General features: G+C 36.5%; 1 protein-coding gene across 1 annotated transcript in view; it reads right to left on the reverse strand.

Moving 5' to 3' along the window:
- Positions 1-22,188, reverse strand: part of Plekhm1 (Pleckstrin homology and RUN domain containing M1) — a 40,628-nt gene that overhangs the window by 16,675 nt on the left and 1,765 nt on the right. The window contains exons 3-9 of the mRNA XM_067089558.1: positions 17,546-17,708; positions 13,423-14,016; positions 13,103-13,171; positions 11,998-12,116; positions 10,493-10,712; positions 3,004-3,135; positions 146-316 (exon numbers count right to left, since the gene is read on the reverse strand). Coding sequence (XP_066945659.1) covers positions 146-316; positions 3,004-3,135; positions 10,493-10,712; positions 11,998-12,116; positions 13,103-13,171; positions 13,423-14,016; positions 17,546-17,708 — 1,468 coding nt within the window. The remainder of the gene's footprint in view (positions 1-145; positions 317-3,003; positions 3,136-10,492; positions 10,713-11,997; positions 12,117-13,102; positions 13,172-13,422; positions 14,017-17,545; positions 17,709-22,188) is intronic.

Raw genomic sequence — 22,188 nt, forward strand, 5'->3', positions numbered from 1 at the left:
ATACTCCTCATTATTGTGTAATGCCTGGTGAATTGAAGAGTCTGAATCTAATAATGATGTAGGCCTGAAAAATTTTGTCTATACTGAACTGAAATTAAATTTTTTAAACTAATTTTCAGTGTAACAATCCTCTCCAATTACTTACGGTGTAAGTTGTGCCAAGCTGGAATGGATAAATGACATCCTTTTCAGAGCACAGTTCACAAAGAAAACCTCGAGGCGAGCAAACTTCACACTGTTGAACATGATCTCTCCCAAAAGTTACAGCTTGACGCACGCGTGATACAAGCTGTCCTTGTCCTAATAGACACAAATCCTAAAATTGCATAAGACAATTATAAACATTTTTATAATTTTATAAATTTAAAATACTAAAGAAAACTAATTAAAATACTGTATAATCAGTACAGTTACCTTCTGGTTACATTGTTAAGTGCATACTACTTGTAGATGGCACTCAAAGTTCTTTGCAGACACTAGTCCAAGGCACACTGCTTTCTGTATTTTACTTTCCATCCATTCCCTTCTGTCACTTCTTCCTTTGTAGTCCAACTTTATCATATATTCCAGTTTTCAGCAGTCATTCACGAACAAAACTTCTCAATCTGTGATGCTTTAATTTTGAACTACTTTATAATTAAAAAAAAAAATAATTACATCTATTTTTCTGTGCATTAACATTTCAAAAATTTAAGATTGTTATACAAAAGTATTTTGTGAATTAAATGAGCTAAAATTTTAAACCTCCTCACTGGTTCAAACCAAAAGATACAGCATGAATGAATGAGTTACCATATTAGAATAAAGAATTTTCTTAGCACTGAGGTTAATCTATAAGTGTGATAAAATTAAGTTCAGAGTCACTTTTTTCTTCTCACAGGACAGGCCAGAGAGATTTATTTTTTAATGAGTTAAAAACTGGAATGAGAAAGGTTGATACTTAGGTGGAAAGAAACCAGAGGAACTTGAGTAAAATATAGTAAGACAGTGCACCTGTGGCCACAGGGATACTGCCAAGAACCTTTAGTGCTGCCAGCAGTACAAAGCACAAGGAATGCTAGAGGAGGTAAAACGTACAAAGATTTGTACTGGAGACTAATGTAGAGCATAAAATTATTTAAGATGTATCAAAAGTTGTACAGTACCCAAATTCACACAGAACAAAACAATAGGACCTGTAATTTACTAAGTGAGCTTTCACAAAATGAAATTACATAACTGTACAGAAGAAAAACAAGCTTAAGTTGTTCAAATAAAAAAAAAATAAATTTGTTAAAAATATTCGCATACAGAGAACCTGATTACATGACAAGAAGCTTGCTAATTACCAGAAACATTACAAAGTAGCCAGTACTGAGTATGTTCATTTGGCAGCCAGGATGTTAGTCAAACTGCTATACAATAGAGGGAAAGAAATATCATGGGTGCTGGGCAAAAATTTAAGTGAGCCTCTGGTGACCTTTAGTAAGTCAAGGCAAATGTCTCACGCATTTTATAAAACCAAACCCGGATACGGATAGCCCTGTACTTTAGTCTGCTTCATTCTTCTACATTTCAGTGCCGAATGGCCTTGCTGCCCCAAAACTTGGCTTTTAAGCCATATACATACATAGAGAATTCTGATATGAAAGGTCTCTATTATTTAACCAGCCCAGAAGCTCACACCAGACATCCTACTACTTTTAATACCAAAGGCAAGGGTCAGTGCTGACAAAGGTTGACTTAATCTAGCCCAACTAACCATGATATGGTTAAACTACCTAATACATAATAATAATAAACTACACATAGCAGATTTGTCTAGACAATGTGAAAATCAATTTTCTGTTTATGCTGCTCAAATAATAAAAACTGTAACAATTTTAACATTAACATCATCATCTCCAGTGCCATTTGATACTACAGGCCTCAGATAAATTCTGTCATCCATGTCTTTCCTGTGCTTTACATTCCACATAAAGCCATCTGTCTCAAAGTTAGCATCCAAGTCAGTCTGGAGCCTCAATCTCTTCTGGTGCTCACGGGAGCCCACACTTTTCTCTCTGGGTGCCGGAAGGTGCAAACGACAAGTCCAAGCCTTATCCATCTCCTCTTCATATCATCAGATCTGCATGCTAAACTTCCATAGTTTCCCTTATATTATCCTTTCTTGTTAACCTGCTATCTGACACCTATTATTCTCCTTAAAGCTTTACTCTCAATTCAACCAAATCTTTATCATTAGATATAATTTCCTTGTCACACCATAATTAATGTCTATACAGCATACAGGTTATACTAATGTATACTATAATCTGCTTTCATATGCAATGTCATTCTTATTTCCAAACTTATTCAGCTTCTACACTGTTTGATTTGCCTTTTTTTTTATCTTTCACTAAATTTCAACTCTAGCAAATCTATATTGGATATCGTTGTTCCTCAATATTATCAAGATTCAATCTCAATCCTTTCTTAATCTAATGTTATTTCATCCCATCATGAGCACTGTCCCATTACAGTTATTTTGTTTTTCTTGAATAATCTCTCTCTTAATATATGGTATATTTTATTAAGCAAGTTTTGTAAATCTCGTATTGTTCTGCTAATGAAAATAGCATCATCTGCATATTCTAGATCTGTAATGAAAATAGCATCATCTGCATATTCTAAATCTGTTAAGTTTCTGTCATGACTGTACGCCAAAACCCTCTTCCATTTTCAACCACTTTTTTCATTATAAAGTCCATGAAAGAGGGAAAACAGCAAAGATGACAAAACATAACCCTCTAACATCCCAATATTTACTGCAAATTCACTTGACAAAAGTCTATCAACATGAACTTGGCTTTCCTTAATTAATAGTTACACTGGTTACTGAGCTCTACATTGCCTATTTGACTTGGGTCACCTTGTTTTCATCTGTTCCCTTTGATGCCAATCTGATCTTCACACTTTCTTATCTGTTTTACAGTGAAATTACTACATAAAACCAACCATGACAAAAATTGACAAGTAACTTACTGATACTGAATACAGGTGAACATGCTCGTACATGTGATCTCTTGGCCATAACATCTTGCGCAACTGATCTCCTGCATCTGATCTACAAGTGAACAAATAAGCTCGAACATACAGGAGTTGAGTTCGCAGCATCTGGACGAGATAAAATTATGTTAAAATGGAAGCAACCACAAGTACATTGAATTACATTACAGTGCCTCAAATTTACAAGAATCCCATTTAAAAATAAAGTTATGTCAACGGGAAGTTGTGCTTACTGTTCTGATCATTTATTTCTCTTTATAACATAGCATAAAAGTTTTAAGTCTTCCCTTCTTTGTAAATAGTCACACTAAAATGAAAAAAATCTTGCTTGTTAGTAAATTTCATAATTTGAGAAACTCAAATACCAATATGAAAACCTAGACCTATCCTTGCATTTTATACTGCTTATTAAAAAATAAGTCTACAAAAGCTATGATTCAGCTGTGACAACATCTCAACCCTCATGGTAAAATACACAGAATGAAAATTTTCATGATAAAATTAATTATTTGGATTACTTGCCTACTGTTAAAGTTAGCTTATATCTTCATGCCATTAGGAGCAATCAGCATTCAGAATAAAACAATAACGCTTGGCTAACTTGCTAGGACTGTCTCTGCAATCATCTGTTTCCCACCAGGTGGCATTGGAATGTTTACTCTTCATGACCACCAACGAAGATGTGGGGAGGCAGGGTGGGTTTCCACTTTAACAGTAGTTAAGTATCCATAAATTTCATTTCATCATGAAAATTTTCATTATTTGAAGTGAATCTTACCTACTGTTAAAGTCAGCTGACTTCCACATTGAATGAGGACGGTGGGTTAGTGCAGCCAGAGAAACAATGTTCAGCCAAGTGAACTAAATGCTTTTTACAGAGAGAAAAAACTTCTCAACATTCCTGCCTGTTGTATAATCCTTCTGGCAAGTACTGTCACCAGAGGTTGGAACCACAACAAGGTGTAAGGCCATTGTAGCAATACTTGTCAGATGATCCTTACAGGAAAAAAGCACTATCTCATAGAGTACATGTGACTCCTGTGCCTGAGTCGAAAGCCCATAACCGACAGTCCAACACTAAAGACAACTACCACCTTCATATACTGTATGAAGGTGTGCTCCTATACACCAATGTGTACCTTCATGCTCCCAAAATTCAACAGAGGGATTTCCTAACAACTAATGACAAGATAGAAAGCAAGGTTACTATCATATTTCGTTCAGGAGAGTCCCCGCCGCAATGATGGGACTAAGGGCTATACACCTGATGCTAAATTTGAACATTTTGTAAATAATATGAGTCAACAACAGTTACAACTCTCCTAGCTTGCATGACAACCTTCTCTAGCAAAAGGTTTTAAAGGAAATAAAGATGTCCTTACAGTAAGGAAGTCATGAGGATTATTTTCAAAAATAGTAAAAGCCCAGGAATCAACTGTGCATGCATTGACTTAAGCATTCTTGGACATAGGAGTGTTTGGTCTCCTAACACCACAGATAAATACTAACTCCTCCTCTTAAAGGTTTATGTCTATCCAGGTAAACCCTTAAGAATTCTAACTAAACATAAGGCAGCTACCAAAGCTACCTTGCCTACAAAGCAGTTAAATTAAGCACTGTCACAAATCTGGGAAGGGCTTTCACTGCTAATCTTTTCTCTAAGCAATGAAAGAAAAGAGAGAGGTTGCCACGAGAACAAAGGCCACATACAACAAAGGGCTCGAAGCTCACTAATATAAACCCTTAAGAGTTTTAACTGGACATAAGATAGCCACTTCAGCACTGCCTACCAAAGCAGTTAAATTAGGCACTTCACAAATCTGACAAGGGCTTTCACTTCTATATCTTTTCTCTAAACAATAAAAGAAAAGATAGAAGTCGCCACAAGAACAAAGCCCACATACAAGAAAGGGCTTAAAGCTCACTAACACACTTTGCCGCAGCAAGAGCTAAAAGAAAGGTGTCTTCAAAGTTCTTATGTAATGCCTTATCAAAAGGCTCAAACTGAGGTTGTGTTAAAAGTCTGGAGGACGTCTAAATTTCATCGTAAACCACGACAGGAAGACTGAAATTCCCTTCACAAAAGATATCAAACCTCATCAAACTTAATCGTGAGAGATATTCCAGTCAGCATGATGCACAACTGAATGCAATGTAAAACGATATCCTTTGATCACTGTGAGAGAAAACTGCTTTGCATACCTGAAATACTGGCAGAACTTGAATCAGGCTATCTAGTGAACAGGTGCTGGATATCACTCTGGACAAGCATCAAGATCAATAAACTGACCACAGTTATTGATATACAAGTTGAACAGTGGAGGGCCTTCTAGACTTAAGAATTGCTTCCATGGCCATTCTAGAAATGCCCTTACCTCGTAACAGACAATGACAATCCCCACGTGGTCAGATGAAGCATGTGGAAGTTTGATGGAATCTTCTAAAATAAAACTGTCTTGAAAAGATCTTTCCTGAGGGGAAACATTCCCTTTCAGGCCATCAACAAGCTATCAAAATCATCCTTGTATTCTGGAAACCTTACAACTTGTTGAGTATTTCCTCAAAGCTGCAGATAGAGGAAAAGCATAAAGATCTAGATTCAACCATTCTGAAGGAAGGCACCAACTGCCCATGCCTGAGGATCCTGGCATGGAGGGCAGTAAACTGGGAGTAGCGTTTTGGGCAGTCATGAGCAGATTGGTGTCTGGGTCTCCTCAGAGGTTCCACAACTTATGGCAAGCCTGAGGAAGAGGAGACTATCTGACTGAAGACCTTGCCTTTTTCTGCTGAGTTGGTCTCCAATAACAATGCTTTTCCATAAGACAAAATGAGGTAAAGGAATGATGTTGCTGGGCTCTATCCAAAGAAGGAAGTTTCTATGCTAGCCTGAACAAATCTCTTGATCTGTGTCTTCTCATCATCTTATGTAAGAATCAGAGGTTGAATTGTCGGAAAAGACTGCAATCACATTGTCTCTGACTAGATGTTCTCTTGTGTACAACCATTCCAAACTGCCACAAGCTGTAGATTGTTTACCTTCCAACTCCCTGACATCAAATGTTTCTTAGAATGGCTCCCAAGTCTGCCTCCAAAAAATCTGAGGACAGTGTAAAAGGTTCCTGAGGTCTACAGGCCAACCCATTAAAGTTCTCAAAAGTGGTAGAAAATTGTCCATCTCTGTTGGAAAAACCCCCCTAAAGAGAGACTAATTTTTATCCCAAGATTAACAATTGACTGGATTGGAAAAGCATAGATTAGTCAGTATTGAACATAATGCTCAGCCCTGAGGTTAGACAAAATATAATTATTCACCCTCAAGGTCATCAGAGGTGGGAACATACCAGTCATCCAAAAATGAGAGAACTACTCCGATACCAAGCAGTTGAATCCATCCTGCTAAAAGGTGTACCAGAAAGTGGAAGCATGTGTCCTACATATCGACAGAAATATCCTTTGCCCTTCCGAAAGGCTACCAAGACCAAACTGAAGAACTCATCGAAAAGGGAGTATTATGAATAAACTTGAGACTTGAAATGCCATGGCTCAATGGCCTTGTAGCATAACAACTGTCCAATCTACCCCTCCCAACTCTGGACTTCCTTGTGTGAAGAGAAGGATATCAGGAAGCTGATAGGGGTAAAAATATAATGAAAAGATACAAAGTAGCCTTCCCTGAGAATAATCACTACCAAAGGTTCTACTTGATGCTTTGCCAGCCACTTCTGAAACTCTGCACACGGCCTTCTGAGGATCACACAGCCTACTTGAAGTGAGAATTCAAAGCATCGGTTATGGTTACGTGTAGTTTTTCCACTTAGAATGTGACCCAAGACACTACTGAAGCAGAACTAGAGAGTGGTTTGGGAAATTCTACATGGAACTTGTATGCAAAAAAAGCTGTAGGGGCAAGACCCTACAAGGAAAACTTCAAAGGTAGTACTACGAATTTTCTAATCTGATTAGAGGCATCTTAGGTGATGGCCATAAACACTTAGGGATTAAGGAGACAATGATGGGACACTGTCAAAAACAGCGACTTGGATGCATTATCAAGAAACTCTGCCTCTTCAGGATTAATATTTACAATTGTTATCATCATCATCTTTCAAATGTCTACAGATGTACATACAGACATATACATATATACCTACATATGCATGCATAAACATTACAAGATATACACATACAGTATATACAGGCAGTCCCCGTTTTACGACGGGTCCGGCTTACAACGTTCCGAGGTTACGACGTTCCGAGGTTACGACGTTCCGAGGTTACGACGCTTTTCAAATATATTCATCAGAAATTATTTCCCGGTTTATGACGCATGTTCCAGGGTTACGACGTGTCGTACACCGATCCAACGGAAGAAATATGACTAAAAAACGGCAGAATAATAAAAATTTGGAGGCTTTTTTTATGAAAAACTCAATAAATATGCAGTTTACATCATTTTCAATACACCCAAAGCATTAAAAGTAAGGTTTTCTTAGGATTTTTGACGATTTTCGACGATTTTTCGGTTTACAACGCGGCGTAAAAACGGAACCCCCATCGTGAACCGGGGACTGCCTGTATACACTGTAATCACATATATGTATTACTCTTGCAGTAATGGAGCTGTAGTGCTAAGAACAAAATACCGAATTCAAAGGTACTTCTGCCTCACAATTAGGCCAAAGTACTTACCAATTAGAAGAGTCTAGCTTCCTTGGTCCAAGAACTTGAAATCTGCATGCTGAACAGAGGAAAGTGAAAAAACTTATATCCAGTCTAAGTCCTAACCCAGCTCTAAGCAGCTTCAAAAACTGGAAATAGCTGCAGTAGCATCCGAGAACCAGCATTAAAGGATAACTTCCGAGATCACCTCTGTTGTTTAGATTAAGCCAGCAACATGCTGGCACACTGCTTATGATGGTAGGTTCGTAAGAGCTGTCTATAAACACAGTTACAAGTGCAATACACTGTTCGAGTAAGGTGCAGAGATACTCAGCACTAAACAGTTTCCTAGCTTTATCTTTTGACTGTTCATCCATTTTCCAAAGACACTAATTCCATGATGACATACCTTACCATAATCAGTGTCAACTTCTGACTCGTTTTAACAGAAGCAGAGGTCAGAGTAAACTAAAGAGCACCACTCAACGGATTCATCTTCGGCTAAAGGAAGTGAAAATGGAACAACACGAGCTATGCACCACTTAAATACTAAAGGGGAATCAACCAGATCACAGCTGAAACCCCTAAAGCCTGAATGGAGGAACTGAGATGGAAGAAAATGGCAACCTACAGATGATGATGATGAAGCAGAAAAATGCCAGAGAAGGTGACATACCACAGAACATCAGTAATGACGTCACGGAATGCCAGTAGCAAGTACCGGACAGCTGGGAGAGACACCCCTGGGAGGGGAAGGTAGAGGGTTCTTGTAAGATGTCACCACATAGCCGTGACAACAGCCGGAGCCATCTGCACAAAGCTTATGAGGTCACTGCAGAGAAGCAAGAGCCGTTCTATTACCAGAATAACTTGCTCTATATAAATAAGCGGCGGAACAGGAAGAGCCGCTATCATGAAAATGAATAATTGTCACAAGGTGACAAATATGAGACGAAAGAGGGGAAAGCTGAGTAAGAGGGGGAGGGTTATCATCCACTTGGAGGAGGATACTGGGTGAGTAAATAACAGAAGAATTGACAGGCAGCTCAGTACTGAGGTAAATGTATTATGTCTATCCCTATAACTCTACCAGTTCACATACATCACTATCCCTCTCTCCAAAATGGATGACAACTCAGCCGGTGAACACGAGTAGTACTAAAGGGCACAGACCTAATAAGTCATGGTTCCCAAGAAACCAACAGACCCAGGGCAGTCCAGAGGGTGGGCTACAGACAGACAGCAAGGCTCCGACACCTCTTCTCTTGCTAGGGAAACCAAAAAAGGTCGATCACTATGGGGGGTGATTTTCACCCTGATAAATATGGTCAAATTCTAACCATAATCATAGAATATTTCTCAATTACCTATTATTTTTCTCCTGAACCACATAGGGGGCAAAAGAAGGCAAAGCACAAGTGAGAGAGGAATTAGCCAAACTATCAGGTAGGCTAATGGAGGAGGAGAGGCAACATCGAAAGACAACAGGAAAAGACTTACTAGGTTTATGGTGTGCCCTAACTTATTGTCTATATAAACTATTGGCCTCCAGCATCTTCCGATATTTCACAAAATTTTCATCCTCTCATCAGATCACTCCTTATTATCTTCACATCAACAAAACCACCTTCATGCTTCAACAGCTAGGCTAACACACACGTGGCCACCAAGCACAACCAAAACATTCGGTTTCCACAAACTCTTTCCTATACAGCCTAGTGCTTTCTTCTTTGCTTGTTGTAGATGACATAATGCAAAAACAGAAAAGAAGCACAATACCACACAGGAAAAAATTAATCAGAAATAGCCAACAATATTACTAACACCGATTCACACCATCTGCACAAGGAGACAGCATGAAGAGTCCTGACAAGAATGTAAATATTCCAACGCCACCTGGTGGGAAACAGGTGATTATAGAAACAGTCATTGCGGGTTGGCTGAGGGTTATTTTGTTTTATTTTGAATGCCAATCGCACCTAACAGTTGGTAAGATTCACTCCAAATAATATAGCATAGCAGAGTAATAGTTTGCATTAGAAGAAATACCCATCCAAAGACAAAATAACTACTCATCTTGACTACTTGGACCTTAACAATCTCTCAACAAATAAGGCTTCGCTTGAATCCAGAATAATTATTTTGATCCAACATTAAAGGTACCCCACAGGATTTTTTTACCTCTTTGTCCTATTTGAGGTTGGACCTCTAAGATATCTTCTTCTAACAGAGAAATTAATATCCTTGCAGTTCTTGAAAATAACACACAGAGGGATTTGCTGATCATATTTAGCACTGCTCATACTAAAGGGTGCCAGATTTAATTAATTAGCAAAGTACTGTACACACTAAACTGGGCATGTAACCAAGCCGTTAGTCACACTGAAGTACACCAAAGAAGGATCTTTTACTAATAGAAGAGATTTGAAAACAATCGGAAGAAAGTAAAATAAATGCTATTATTCATGCAGCCCTATTGTACAATAAAACTCTACTTGCTGTCTTCCAAGACCTATAGCAATGCACTGAGATTTAGTATGGAATGGAATATACCCTTATAACCCACAGATTTGCAGTCTGTGACAGATGATGGCAAGGAATTTTTTAAAAACTATGAAAAATACGGTTGAAAGAGTTTAAATTAAGTTTAGTACTGGGGAGCAAACTTGACAACATTTGTAGGAAGAACCTGGTTGATCTTGTAGGAGGTGAACTCAGTGGAGGGGGAAGTAAAGGCAGTCATTTCATCCTACAGCAAAAGGGCAGAGACTGCACTTGACCAATAAATCAAAAGAGATTTTCTCACCTGCATTTCAGCGAGATCATCAACATGACAATATAATTTTGGGTTAACAGTTCGTAGATCAATCAGAGGTTGATGGTGAATGGCAGTTAACCACTGAGAATTTTTCTTGCAGACTGGGTAAGTGCTGAGATCCCAATTGTGAACCAGACGTGCAGGTATAATAGCTACCTCATCTTCATGACATTCATAACAATAGTACCTCTTGTCAAAATTACAAACTCTGCAAAAGACATTTCAAGATAATTCAGGGGTAAGCAAATAAAAAATGCAAAAACTGATATCGCAAATTGTCCAATTCTCCTTCCAAGTGAAATAATGTTATCATGACATTAACTCTCAATTATTTAATTGGAGAACTACCAGTTTTTTACATCAACTATGAAAATCTAGTAAGCATGAAACCCATTACAGTACTGACTGAATACAAAATACCAGCCAAGACATTATAATGTACTAGTGATATTAAATATGAGGCTGGTGTAATCTGATGTAATTGAGGGAAAATGTCAGGGAAAGAGCTAGCACCAAAAATATTTTGGAAAGAGGATGTAAGAAAAATATAACATGTATAAAAGACACTATACATCAAGTAGCGCTTATACATGAAATGGAATGCAGTCAGGTAAATAATATATGCATATCCAGACTTTAGGACTCTGTAATGAGTTAGCTTCCTTTCCTCTATTTGATTTTAAAATATGATGCAGCAGTCTGGTTTTGCCACCTACAGAGCTACTACTGCAACCTACAACTGCTCTTTTCTTAATCCTATTTTGTGGGGAACCATCCTGTAAATCATACACCTTATTATCAACTTAATAACATCATTATTGCAATACTTTATTCTATTATTATTCAGTAGTTTCGTGTCATAACTTCTACCTATTACTATAAATATATGTTCCTTTACTTACTTTAATTTTCTTAGAGATCCCAACCATGGCCTTTTATCTGAATATCTGTTTCTTCTGTAAGGCCTTGGAATCTACCAAGGCACTCACATATATCTTTTAGTTTCCATTTGTTTACAAATAGTTGTATTTTATGAACTAAACAAAAGTCAAAATACCATAAAAACTCCAATAATCCTAAAAATCAAACCTCAGTCTACATAAAAAATAATTTAAACAAAACTTTTAGAAATGTAAATAAATATACTTTACTCACTATCATAAGAACATGAGTATCAAAAAATGCTGGGGACAAAACCATGGGCAATTATAATATACAAAGGAAAGAAATTTCTAACTCACATTTTTTACACAATGCTCACAATGTTTCTGAATATTGTAATAGCCATCTATACCAATCATCCAATTCTAACAAAACTGCCTTTTAACAAGATGTTCAAAGCACTTTTCTCTGTTTGTACAAAGGCAGACAAAAATACTAGGAGTCAGAAAATTATAAGTGGAGATGTTGCAAAATATAGCTTATAAAAAATAGCTGTGATTTGAAAAATAAACTCAAAATAGTGTTTTCCACCAAGCAAGTATTTTTCATACCTTGGCTTTCCATATATCATTCCTATATAGGACTTGCATTCGTAACACTGATACACTTGGGAGTCGAGTCCTTCCTCTGTTGTCAGTCTAGTAAGAAGTGGTAAGAGACGATCCATATCCTGAAATATAACATCTCAAATTATAAGAAACTCAACTTTTACTCATGCATTAATGCTTGGTTTTTAATGCTTGCTTAAGTCATAATCATTTAGTCAAACAGTTAGTTATACAAGACAGTTCAACCACACGACCAAGTTCAAATTCTTAAAAGAAGTTCAAAGAAATTCTCAATTTACATGGACATGTAAAATTAAAGTAATTTCTATGTTCACCAGCCATAAGCCACTTTTCAGGCCATAACTTAAACTCTGGGCATAATTAAAAATAAGACACCTGTAGCACAGTACGTAATGAAATTTTAAACAGGTGCATACTTAATTGTCTTGTACCCGTGAATAAATAACTGATTCTAAACATCCAACCCCAAACACATTCAGTACAAGCAGACTTGGATAGCTTTCCCATAAAAATATAAAGCTATATGTAATAATGTTCACAGTACTTCAAGAGGTGGTCTTTAAACATCTGATCCAGCACAATCACATAAAGGCAAAAAAAAAAAATGTAAACTATAATAAAAAGAAAATATAACCATAAAGCCTACGATCTGACCAAGGACAAAAGTGAAATTAGTTATGATGTATAATTATATCTGGTGGCACAAGCAATGTTTCTAAACAGCTTCATTTTAGTTAAAAGAGATATATTCATGGTAAATGATAACTGAATCAGAAGACTATGAAGAAACTCATGTTGAATCTGTTCCTAAAGCTTTTATTACATTCATTTTAGCAGATATCTCCTATCAATTTTATTTCAGAATATTAAAACTCTTCTCAAAATCTTAAACCAAGCACTACTATTGCCTTCTTTCATTAAAATGATGAATATTTCAGGCCTTCTCAATGCACTCAATTTCAGCAGCTGAGATACTTAAAATCTTTATATGATACTCTCTAAACTTCCCAGTTCTTTTGTAATAATGTACTGTCTTTCAATTGTGACTGCGCTCAATACTCAACATCTAATTTATTCACAAACTCACCTCCTTGGAAACTGGCTGCTGTGGAACTACCTCATAATTTAGCTTCTCTGCTTCATCTGACCTTGACGACTGAAATGACACACCAATGTACAGTACATGATAAAAGTTAACTGGGTAGACAAAATTTCCAATTGTTTAAGTACATCAACACACATTTTAGTGCAACAGTAAAATAGAAAGCAACAACAAGTATAGAAATTCATATTATACTGTCGCCATAAATACTGTTCCACCATGAACTTCAGACCTGACCACAAAATGGTCATTTTTGTTTTTCAAGCACTACTGACTTTATGCTTATAATGAAGTATAGAACTTACCTCTTGACTTGGTGTTGAATCTGATGATAAAACTGTCTGGCTACTTTCTATTGTATCATTACACATGTAAGAAAATGGATTGTTAGTTTCTAGTTCTGAAATAATTTTTGCAAATGCAGGACCTGACTGATATAAACTTTGGGCAGAGTCCACACTCCAGTTACGCCTGTAGGAATCAGACACAGAATTTTCCACAGAACTTTCCTGGTCTTCATCAGTTTTAGCAAGTTCTGTCTGGACATGTTCTGCACTCTCTGTCAGATCACTAATCTCTTGTATATCAGGAGATTCGACATTCTCACAAGTGGGACTAGGAAAGTTACCATCCTCTTTATTCACAAATTTCTTGTCACTGCTAGTTAAATCTTTCTGGTCATGCTTTGTAGATTTTTGGCTGTCCTTAACTTCACCTGAGTTCTGCCTCTCCACTGAATCTTTAATAAAACTAGTTTCAGGAGTGCCACCAATGATCATATTGAACATTTCATCACAAATTGGAGTCTCTACAACAGGTATGGCTACCCCAACTGTTGGTTGATCATAAACAGTACTGGCAACATCAGTAGCAGCCAAAACAGGGTCAGCAACCACAGCCTGTGGGAATAAAATACTCTGAGGTATTCCCCAATGTTGAAAAGTGCAGTAGTAATATCTACCTACAAGCCAGTTATTCACAAAGAAAAACTTCCCAGTTTAGTGATTTCCAAATCATTAAAAATATATTTCCAAGTAAAAGCTGTACTGTGTGTGTGTTACTGTAATATATACTGTATAACTTTTATACCAAACAAAAAGATACAACAAGAAATTAAGTTTTTAAAAATTAGTACTGAAAACACTTCTTAAAGACCCTAGAAATTTGTTAAACAGTTTTGAAACATGCTATAATTTTCTTGAATTTTCATACCTCTATTTACAAGATTTATCTACAAAATTCATTACTTCAACTAAAGGCAAATATCATAAGGTTTTAACAATTAAACCCATTAAACATATACCAAATTTCTTATGGGGTTTAACTTATGTATGTTCTCAAGTTGCTGAACCATAACTCAATAAAGATACCAGAAGAGAGGAATGGAAACCCAAATATTGTGCTTGTAATAGTTTGTATTCCCTGCAAAGGGCAAACAGCCTAGTATGATATGGGAGTATCAAAACTTCCACAGAACCTCCTTGTGGTCACCACTTGCATTGCCAAATGTCTTACTTTTCATAATCATTCCCTCTACACTTTCTTCTTTAACTTCCTAGTCAAACCCTAGCCCTTCATTTAAAAATGAGTCCAACCTTAGACCCTCATATAAAAATGAAGCATATGAGATTAAAAACTAGCACCAAAACTAATTATAACAATAATTATTATATAGATATTTTCATAAGTTTCATATATGCCAAGCAACTACTTTTACTTTCAAATAGTCTAACTCCTTGAATGACAACATCAGATGCATTGGGGAAATAGGAACAAGGTAGAGGCATAAGGGATATCTATAAAATATGAAAAAAAATCAACTCCTTCAATGAGTGGATGCCCTCGTGAGTTTAAAGGGAAAGAAGGAGAGAAAGCAAACAGAGATTAAAGAACATCTTGCCATGCTATAATGGCAGCAGAAAGGGCACAGACTACCTCACAACCCTGCAGATCCCAAGGCTGAAGAGACCTTATGGTCTCTCTAGTTCAATGCTTTTTTGAACCTCCTTCAGTGAGTCTTCCTGCACTCCTACCAGACCTAGTAAGCTAGACTCAGACCAAGCAAGAACTTACCTCTCAAGCATCTACTGTATACAAACCCACAGCAAGTCTTGAGACCAGAAGTACAGAAGACAAAGGATGGACTATTACAGAGTGAAAATTTCATCACTGAAAGTAAGTGCCAAGGTTACAGGAAAGGGAAATGGCATATTAGTCAGTGACGGAAAGTGGAACTAGTGAATATATCGCTTCAAAATGTTACTAGTGCTACAAATGAAATGTCCCCCTGTCTCTAGCCACCATTAAAAAATACAAAACTAAATATTTCAAAAGTGAGCAAAATGAAAGTTTGAATGATGGTAGGAAAGAGGAGAATAGGTGTATCAACCAAGAGGAAATGAGAAAATGTATTTTGTAGAGAGGTTATGAATCTGTACTAGATAACTAACAGCAGCAGAGCAATGAAATACTGATGGAATGAAGATGTGGGAAGACAGACTGAAGTTGCCTACTTTTACAAGATGTAATATTCTAAAATGTGATTCAAGAGGGAAGAAAAAATGAAAGGTTAATGAAGAATAAAGTTCTTTTATAAAGTATGTGACCTCAGTGTATGCTCTCCAAAAGGGGTCACAAACTGGGCAAACAAAAGCTTCATTAAAGTTTATCAGACTCTGGGGCAGAGGGATCTTAATCTTGGGGTATACTAGAGACTTAGCTGACCATACTGGAACAGAAGGGGTTTCTCAGACAGTTGGGAAAATAAGGCTTTTGAAAGTCTCTCTTTATGTCACTTTTAAGATTAACCATCTTTTTACAACAATTGCAATTATCCATGGCAGCCATAATAATGAGACTGCTGTATATAAGTACTCCAAAATCTAAACAAATCTTAAAACCAAAATACTTTGGGTCCCAAGCATCTCAGATAAAGGATTCACAACCTGTAGTAGATAAGGAAGGAGCAGGACAAAGGCTTGTGGGAAAGCCCAGACAATCACTGATGAAAGCACCACTGAAGGCCTGGACCAAATGTGAATTAAGGCAAAAGGTGCATAAAATACAAGTGACTCAAGAGAACTCATTAAATATCTCCCTTTGTAAAGAGGAACCAAAGAATGTTAATGATGATGTGATGGTTTAAAAACACAAGTATGAGTGTAATCCATATGCAAAAAGCCCTTGAAATACAAAACTAGCTTGTCTAATCTTCATAAACAAGAGAACACTAATCTCAGATTACTAAATTGCAACTTTCTGGGATGACAGAAAAAGATTAAAGAAATACATCATACTCATTTAAGTTTTTATGACAAGTTTCCCTCTAGTGGACTCTACTTCTTGGATCTTTCCATTCTCCCCTATTTTGTGTACTTTCTGTTTGAGTTCTCACCCAGTCCACATATATGCTTTTTTTTCCTGGCTTTCCACTAGTGAGCTTCCTGCCACCTCCAATAGTACCACTTCACTCACTACCTGTCCATCTCTTCTCATCTATGCATGTCAAACCATCTCCATCTCTCACTGCAAGCGGACCCATCTTCACCTATTTTCCAGCATCAGAACGCTAAATCTCTACTAATTCTTAATTTTTAAAATATTTATAGGCCACTGCAGCCTTGAATCTTGGTATTTTATAGTCACAAGTTTGTTTTTCAATGCTTTGCTCGTAATAATGTTATTGTTTAATTGCTGTGGCTTGTTTACTTACTTTAATCAATATGATACTGTACTGATATCTTCTTGGTTCTTCCTCCTCCGAGGCTCATGTCTAAAATAATTTACTCTAGACTTTCTTCTTCAATGCAAATAACACAACTTTGTTATCTAGGCAACAGTACTACTGTATTCTATTGCTCTGTCCTTATACCTTGTTGATTCCTTCATTTAATAACAAAGGTGATAAAAACATCCTGCTTTCTCCAAGTTCAGCTCCTTCACCATAATCATCTGCCTGCTATCTATTCTCCAATGACTCTTTCCTATACCATTAAGCATAGAACACCCTTTACCCCTTTTGAAATCTGCAACCTGAGAGAAAAATCCCCTAAGCCATTTAAATTTGCAATCCATTGTATCTTTACTGTGACACTAGCTACTGTATTACATTAAGTATTATTTGACATGGCAAAGTCCTAATTCTCATTTGAAGGGTTAGGCTTGGAATGACAAAGCAACAAATGGAAGTACAGAGTTAGCAACTTTACCTATGCTTACACATTACTGCCATTTTTTCTCCCTTCTCCTGGGTCTGTGGGGTTAAAGGTTTTAAGTTTTCTATCCTATCAACATCTTTATAAAAAATGCTACAAACACAATGTAAAATACTGAAATGTGAAGAAAAGACCACACATGAAAATATGAGGATTAACAAATCTTATAACACAATAGTTAAGCACAAAGGTTCTATTCGTCACAATATCTTACCTGTGTACTTGGTGCCCAAAGACCAGCTAAAACCAATGGAGTTTGTGTCCATGTATTCAAGACAGCAGCATTAGTGGCCAAGTTGAAAGTCAGGGTAGAAATTGGCTGTAATACCCGTAACATGATGTCTGATCTTTCAGTGTCTCGCAGAAAGGCTGTGGTTCTGCATGAAGAAAATTGTTTCCAATCAAGCCTAGCACATTCATGAGTAACGTGATGAAAGTAACATCAAGAAATAAGCAAATAATAAACGTAAGCAAAATACAAACTGTGCTAAGATACCAGAAAAAAAAATTGGTCTTCATTTCTTAAAGTGCATATGTTGAACAGTGAAAAAACCCCATAGTTTTGGTCATAATGCAAATCAACTTAATTTTATGAAGGAAATAATAAAATGCAAAAGTGTTTCCTTTAAAAATGTAACAATGTTAATCTTCTGACCAATATCCATACAATTTTTTCTTAATTTCCAAAAGATTGCTCTGTTGAATGGTTTACAGGTTGATAACAATAAGCAGAGGCAAGGAAAAGGTCACTGTGCTGATGCATAATGCCCAAGATATAAAACACATACACAAATGATCAGCAATCAAGGTAGGACCAGGGAGAACTGGGATGACAGCAGGTAGACCTATGCACATCCCCAACACAAATCACATCAGCTCTAGTAAAACCATGATACTTCAGTTGACTGCACACCACTTGGTCAGCATCAACATGTTAACAGCAAATGACAAAAAGAAAAATCAAGTACTCTTGCTTTTATTAAATTAACCCATGTACCCTCCAGTCCTCTACAGAAAGAAATGCAGTTGAAGATGGCTTCTATCTTCAGTAAAACATGCCAAACTGAAGACAAATTTTGTATCAAAGGTATCTACGGATAAGACTAACTTCATGAACAATGACTTAACTAGTCTTGGACTTACATACATACCTGAATATAAACCCCACTACCAAAGCTGGATGGTGTTTATGGAGATTGTCTCCTGTATTTTAGCTGCATGTGGAGTGCAGGACATTTGGCTCTATGAGCTCTAGTCTGATGAGGAAAGATCAATGAGCCCTGGCTAGCATTATGGGGTTCTTTCTTGGTCTCTAAAAGAATGCCCTTACAGCAGCATGCAAAAGGCCAAGACAAAATAGCCTGCCTTCTGGGGTGAGCTTACATCTCAACAGTGTAAGGTTTCCTTAACCTGTAAAGCGTCACCAATGGCAACAGTGTAACTTGTTCTCCCACTTTCAAGGCTGGTGCCACACTAATCAAACTCAGAAATACTGTACATTTTACTCCTATACAAATTGTAGGAACATCATTTGGCAACACTATGAGCTGAATTAGGGGTAAATGACAACTTTTTTGTAACAGAAGACAGTCTGACAAAGGACATCTACCTCTCGCCTCCCGCTATGCTTCAGGTGTTCATTGACAAACATCTGATTTCTTTTTGTTTTGATCCCATTTATCCCCCTTAGTAAGTGTTCCAAAGTGAAAGAAAAAGCTTTTGCTTGTAAGAGATATTGTCACTACTCAGTGAAGAGATTAATTATGACTACATAGACAGTGAAGAAGATTGATCTGATTCTGAAGAAAACCATAAACCATGAAGAAAACCATCACATTGCCAAGTGACTGGGCAGTAACAATATCAGTGAAAAAAAGAACTCCTAAAAATGCATAAAAACTAGCACAGACCAAATAACTGCTCTGTAAGAAAGTAAATGTGACGATACAGAAGTGGCAACGTCTACAATAAATGACATTCTACAGGTTAAGAGACTCCACAAAGCCAATATAGGGCACCAATACAAAATAATACAGTACTGTAATTCTAGTATTTGTTTTATCTTCAGCAAAATTGTGAAGTCCCACCACTATGCTGAACCACCTAAGGGCTTAGAAGCATACTTGCTATTAAAAACACCTAAAAAACCCTCTTTTATTCAAATCACTTTGTATACTGTATTATTAATGCAGAATGTTCATTACTCAGAAATGTTATGACACTGCTTATCAGAACTGATGCACAGAGTTAGGGATTCTTGAAACATCCTCACAAAACTGACCAGACCTTAATGCACAGCAAGCCCATAAGCCATTTCTACAGGTGCCATAGTTGCTACACGAACTCCAGCCATTGAATGATATCAAATCAATCAGTGCTCTAAATACTTCTCATCTAAACCAATTCAATAAATCTTATTTGCAATTGTCTTTTAACCTGCAAAGGCCAGTTAATCACACCAAGAGAATTAGAAATTGATTATTTGTGACAGTTTTCTATCATCCTCTTCAAAAATCTACTGTCTTGAATCTCATTTTGTTCTTGAGAAAATCTAGTCTTGAATCTCATTTTGTTCTTGAGAAAATCTAGTCTTGAATCTCATTTTGTTCTTGAGCAAATCTTCTGTCTTGAATCTCATTTTGTTCTTGAGAAAATCTACTGTCTTGAATATCATTTTGTTCTTGAGAAAATCTACTCTCATGAACCTCATTTTGTTCTTGAGGATATCTACTGTCATGAATCTCATTTTGTTCTTGAGAAAATCTACTGTATTGAATCTCATTTTGTTCTTGAGAAAATCTAGTCTTGAATCTCATTTTGTTCTTGAGAAAATCTACTGTCTTGAATCTCATTTTATTCTTGAGAAAAAAATCTATTTTGTTCTGTCTTGAATCTCATTTTGTTCTTGAGAAAATCTAGTCTTGAATCTCATTTTGTTCTTGAGAAAATCTACTGTCTTGAATCTCATTTTGTTCTTGAGAAAATCTACTCTCATGAATCTCATTTTGTTCTTGAGAAAATCTACTGTCTTGAATCTCATTTTGTTCTTGATAAAATCTACTGTCTTGAATCTCATTTTGTTCTTGAGAAAATCTACTGTCTTGAATCTCATTTTGTTCTTGAGAAAATCTACTGTCTTGAATCTCATTTTGTTCTTGAGAAAATCTAGTCTTGAATCTCATTTTGTTCTTGAGAAAATCTACTGTCTTGAATCTCATTTTGTTCTTGAGAAAATCTACTGTCTTGAATCTCATTTTATTCTTGAGAAAATCTACTGTCATGAATCTCATTTTCTTCTTGAGGAAATCTACCATCATGAATCTCATTTTGTTCTTGAGAAAATCTACTGTCTTGAATCTCATTTTGTTCTTGAGAAAATCTACTGTCTTGAATCTCATTTTGTTCTTGAGAAAATCTACTGTCTTGAATCTCATTTTGTTCTTGAGAAAATCTACTGTCTTGAATCTCATTTTGTTCTTGAGAAAATCTACTGTCTTGAATCTCATTTTGTTCTTGAATTGAAACCTCTAGCCTTGTGACAAGGTATAGATGTTCAGTTCTGAGGAGACCAAAAAAGTCTTGTCAGTGGGTTAACCAGAGATTTTACCCTAAGAAGTCTCAAGCAAACGGGTCGGTAAGTTCCTCCCCCTGGTGATTGATTGTGTTTATCTAAATCATTTAGCTGGATAATATCTACACTGGCTTGTCCTACATTTTATTCTAATGCAAGTCCTACTGTATTACAAATGTAGATGCCTCTATAGGCTAACGTATGCTTGTCAGAGAAATCTACAAGCAGTAAAATTCATCTCCACACAAGGGACATACTACAAGGCCATTTGTGGTAAGAGGTTTTTGTAAAATATAAATGAACCAAGGGTAAATGCATATTAAAGATGATCAAGTTCTTGGTACATATTTGCTAAGTTATAATCTTCTGATACTTATATACAGCTCAGAGAACAAATTTATGAATGAAAATTAAAGAAAAACATTTAGTAAATGATTAGATTTTATAGTAAATAATGAGAGATACAGAATAGCAATACATAAGAATAGAGAACAACAAAGTGCAAACAGTTTATTTAAAAAATATCAACCTTAAAGATACAGAAGATAACAATGAAACAGACAAAATACTTTGAACAGCTGAAGATCCAGACTTAGGATTTGGTAATGGCTTACGGCCTTGTGGATGGTGAAGATGAGTTTAAGCATCTAAAATAATGATGCACATACAAGTAAAAAAATTCATAAAACATGACAAAATATGGAAAGTAAAACAAATAAGGAGCACTTGCAACTGAGAATGTATGGGGCTGTAAATTGAATGGGTGCTTATCCATAGGGATATCAACAGGTGGAAAGCTAAACAAGTACACTGGTATGCTAAACTGACATCATTAAACCTCCTGTCATGGCCCATTAAAGACTGAGATATATCTGTTCATACAGGAGTGCCTGAAATCTCGTTTAATAATCAAGAAGCCAAGGAATTTTCAGCACAGAATCACAATTAAGCGCTTTGGGGAAAACCTAAGATAAGCTAATCCTCAAGATGCATCCACAAAGGACTGCAACATGAATGTTGCACTGCAACTAAAACCACAATTCTGATGACTGTCTGAGAGGATGAGGAGTTTGAAACATAGAATCCAGGATAATCTAATGACTGCAATTCTTATGTTAATCCCACATAAACCTTGGAAGCAGTGCTCAAACAGATGTCCGTTTCCCTCCTCTTGAGGATGGGGGTCAGGTCCTTCTACAGGCTTCCAATCATTTGGCTGCCTTGGGTACCATAAGGATCATGACTTATCCTAAGACTCTTCAACAGAAGCTTCTGCTTCATGCTGG

This window comes from Macrobrachium rosenbergii, chromosome 46 (assembly GCF_040412425.1).
Source record: "Macrobrachium rosenbergii isolate ZJJX-2024 chromosome 46, ASM4041242v1, whole genome shotgun sequence".
Taxonomy (NCBI): Eukaryota; Metazoa; Arthropoda; class Malacostraca; order Decapoda; family Palaemonidae; genus Macrobrachium; species Macrobrachium rosenbergii.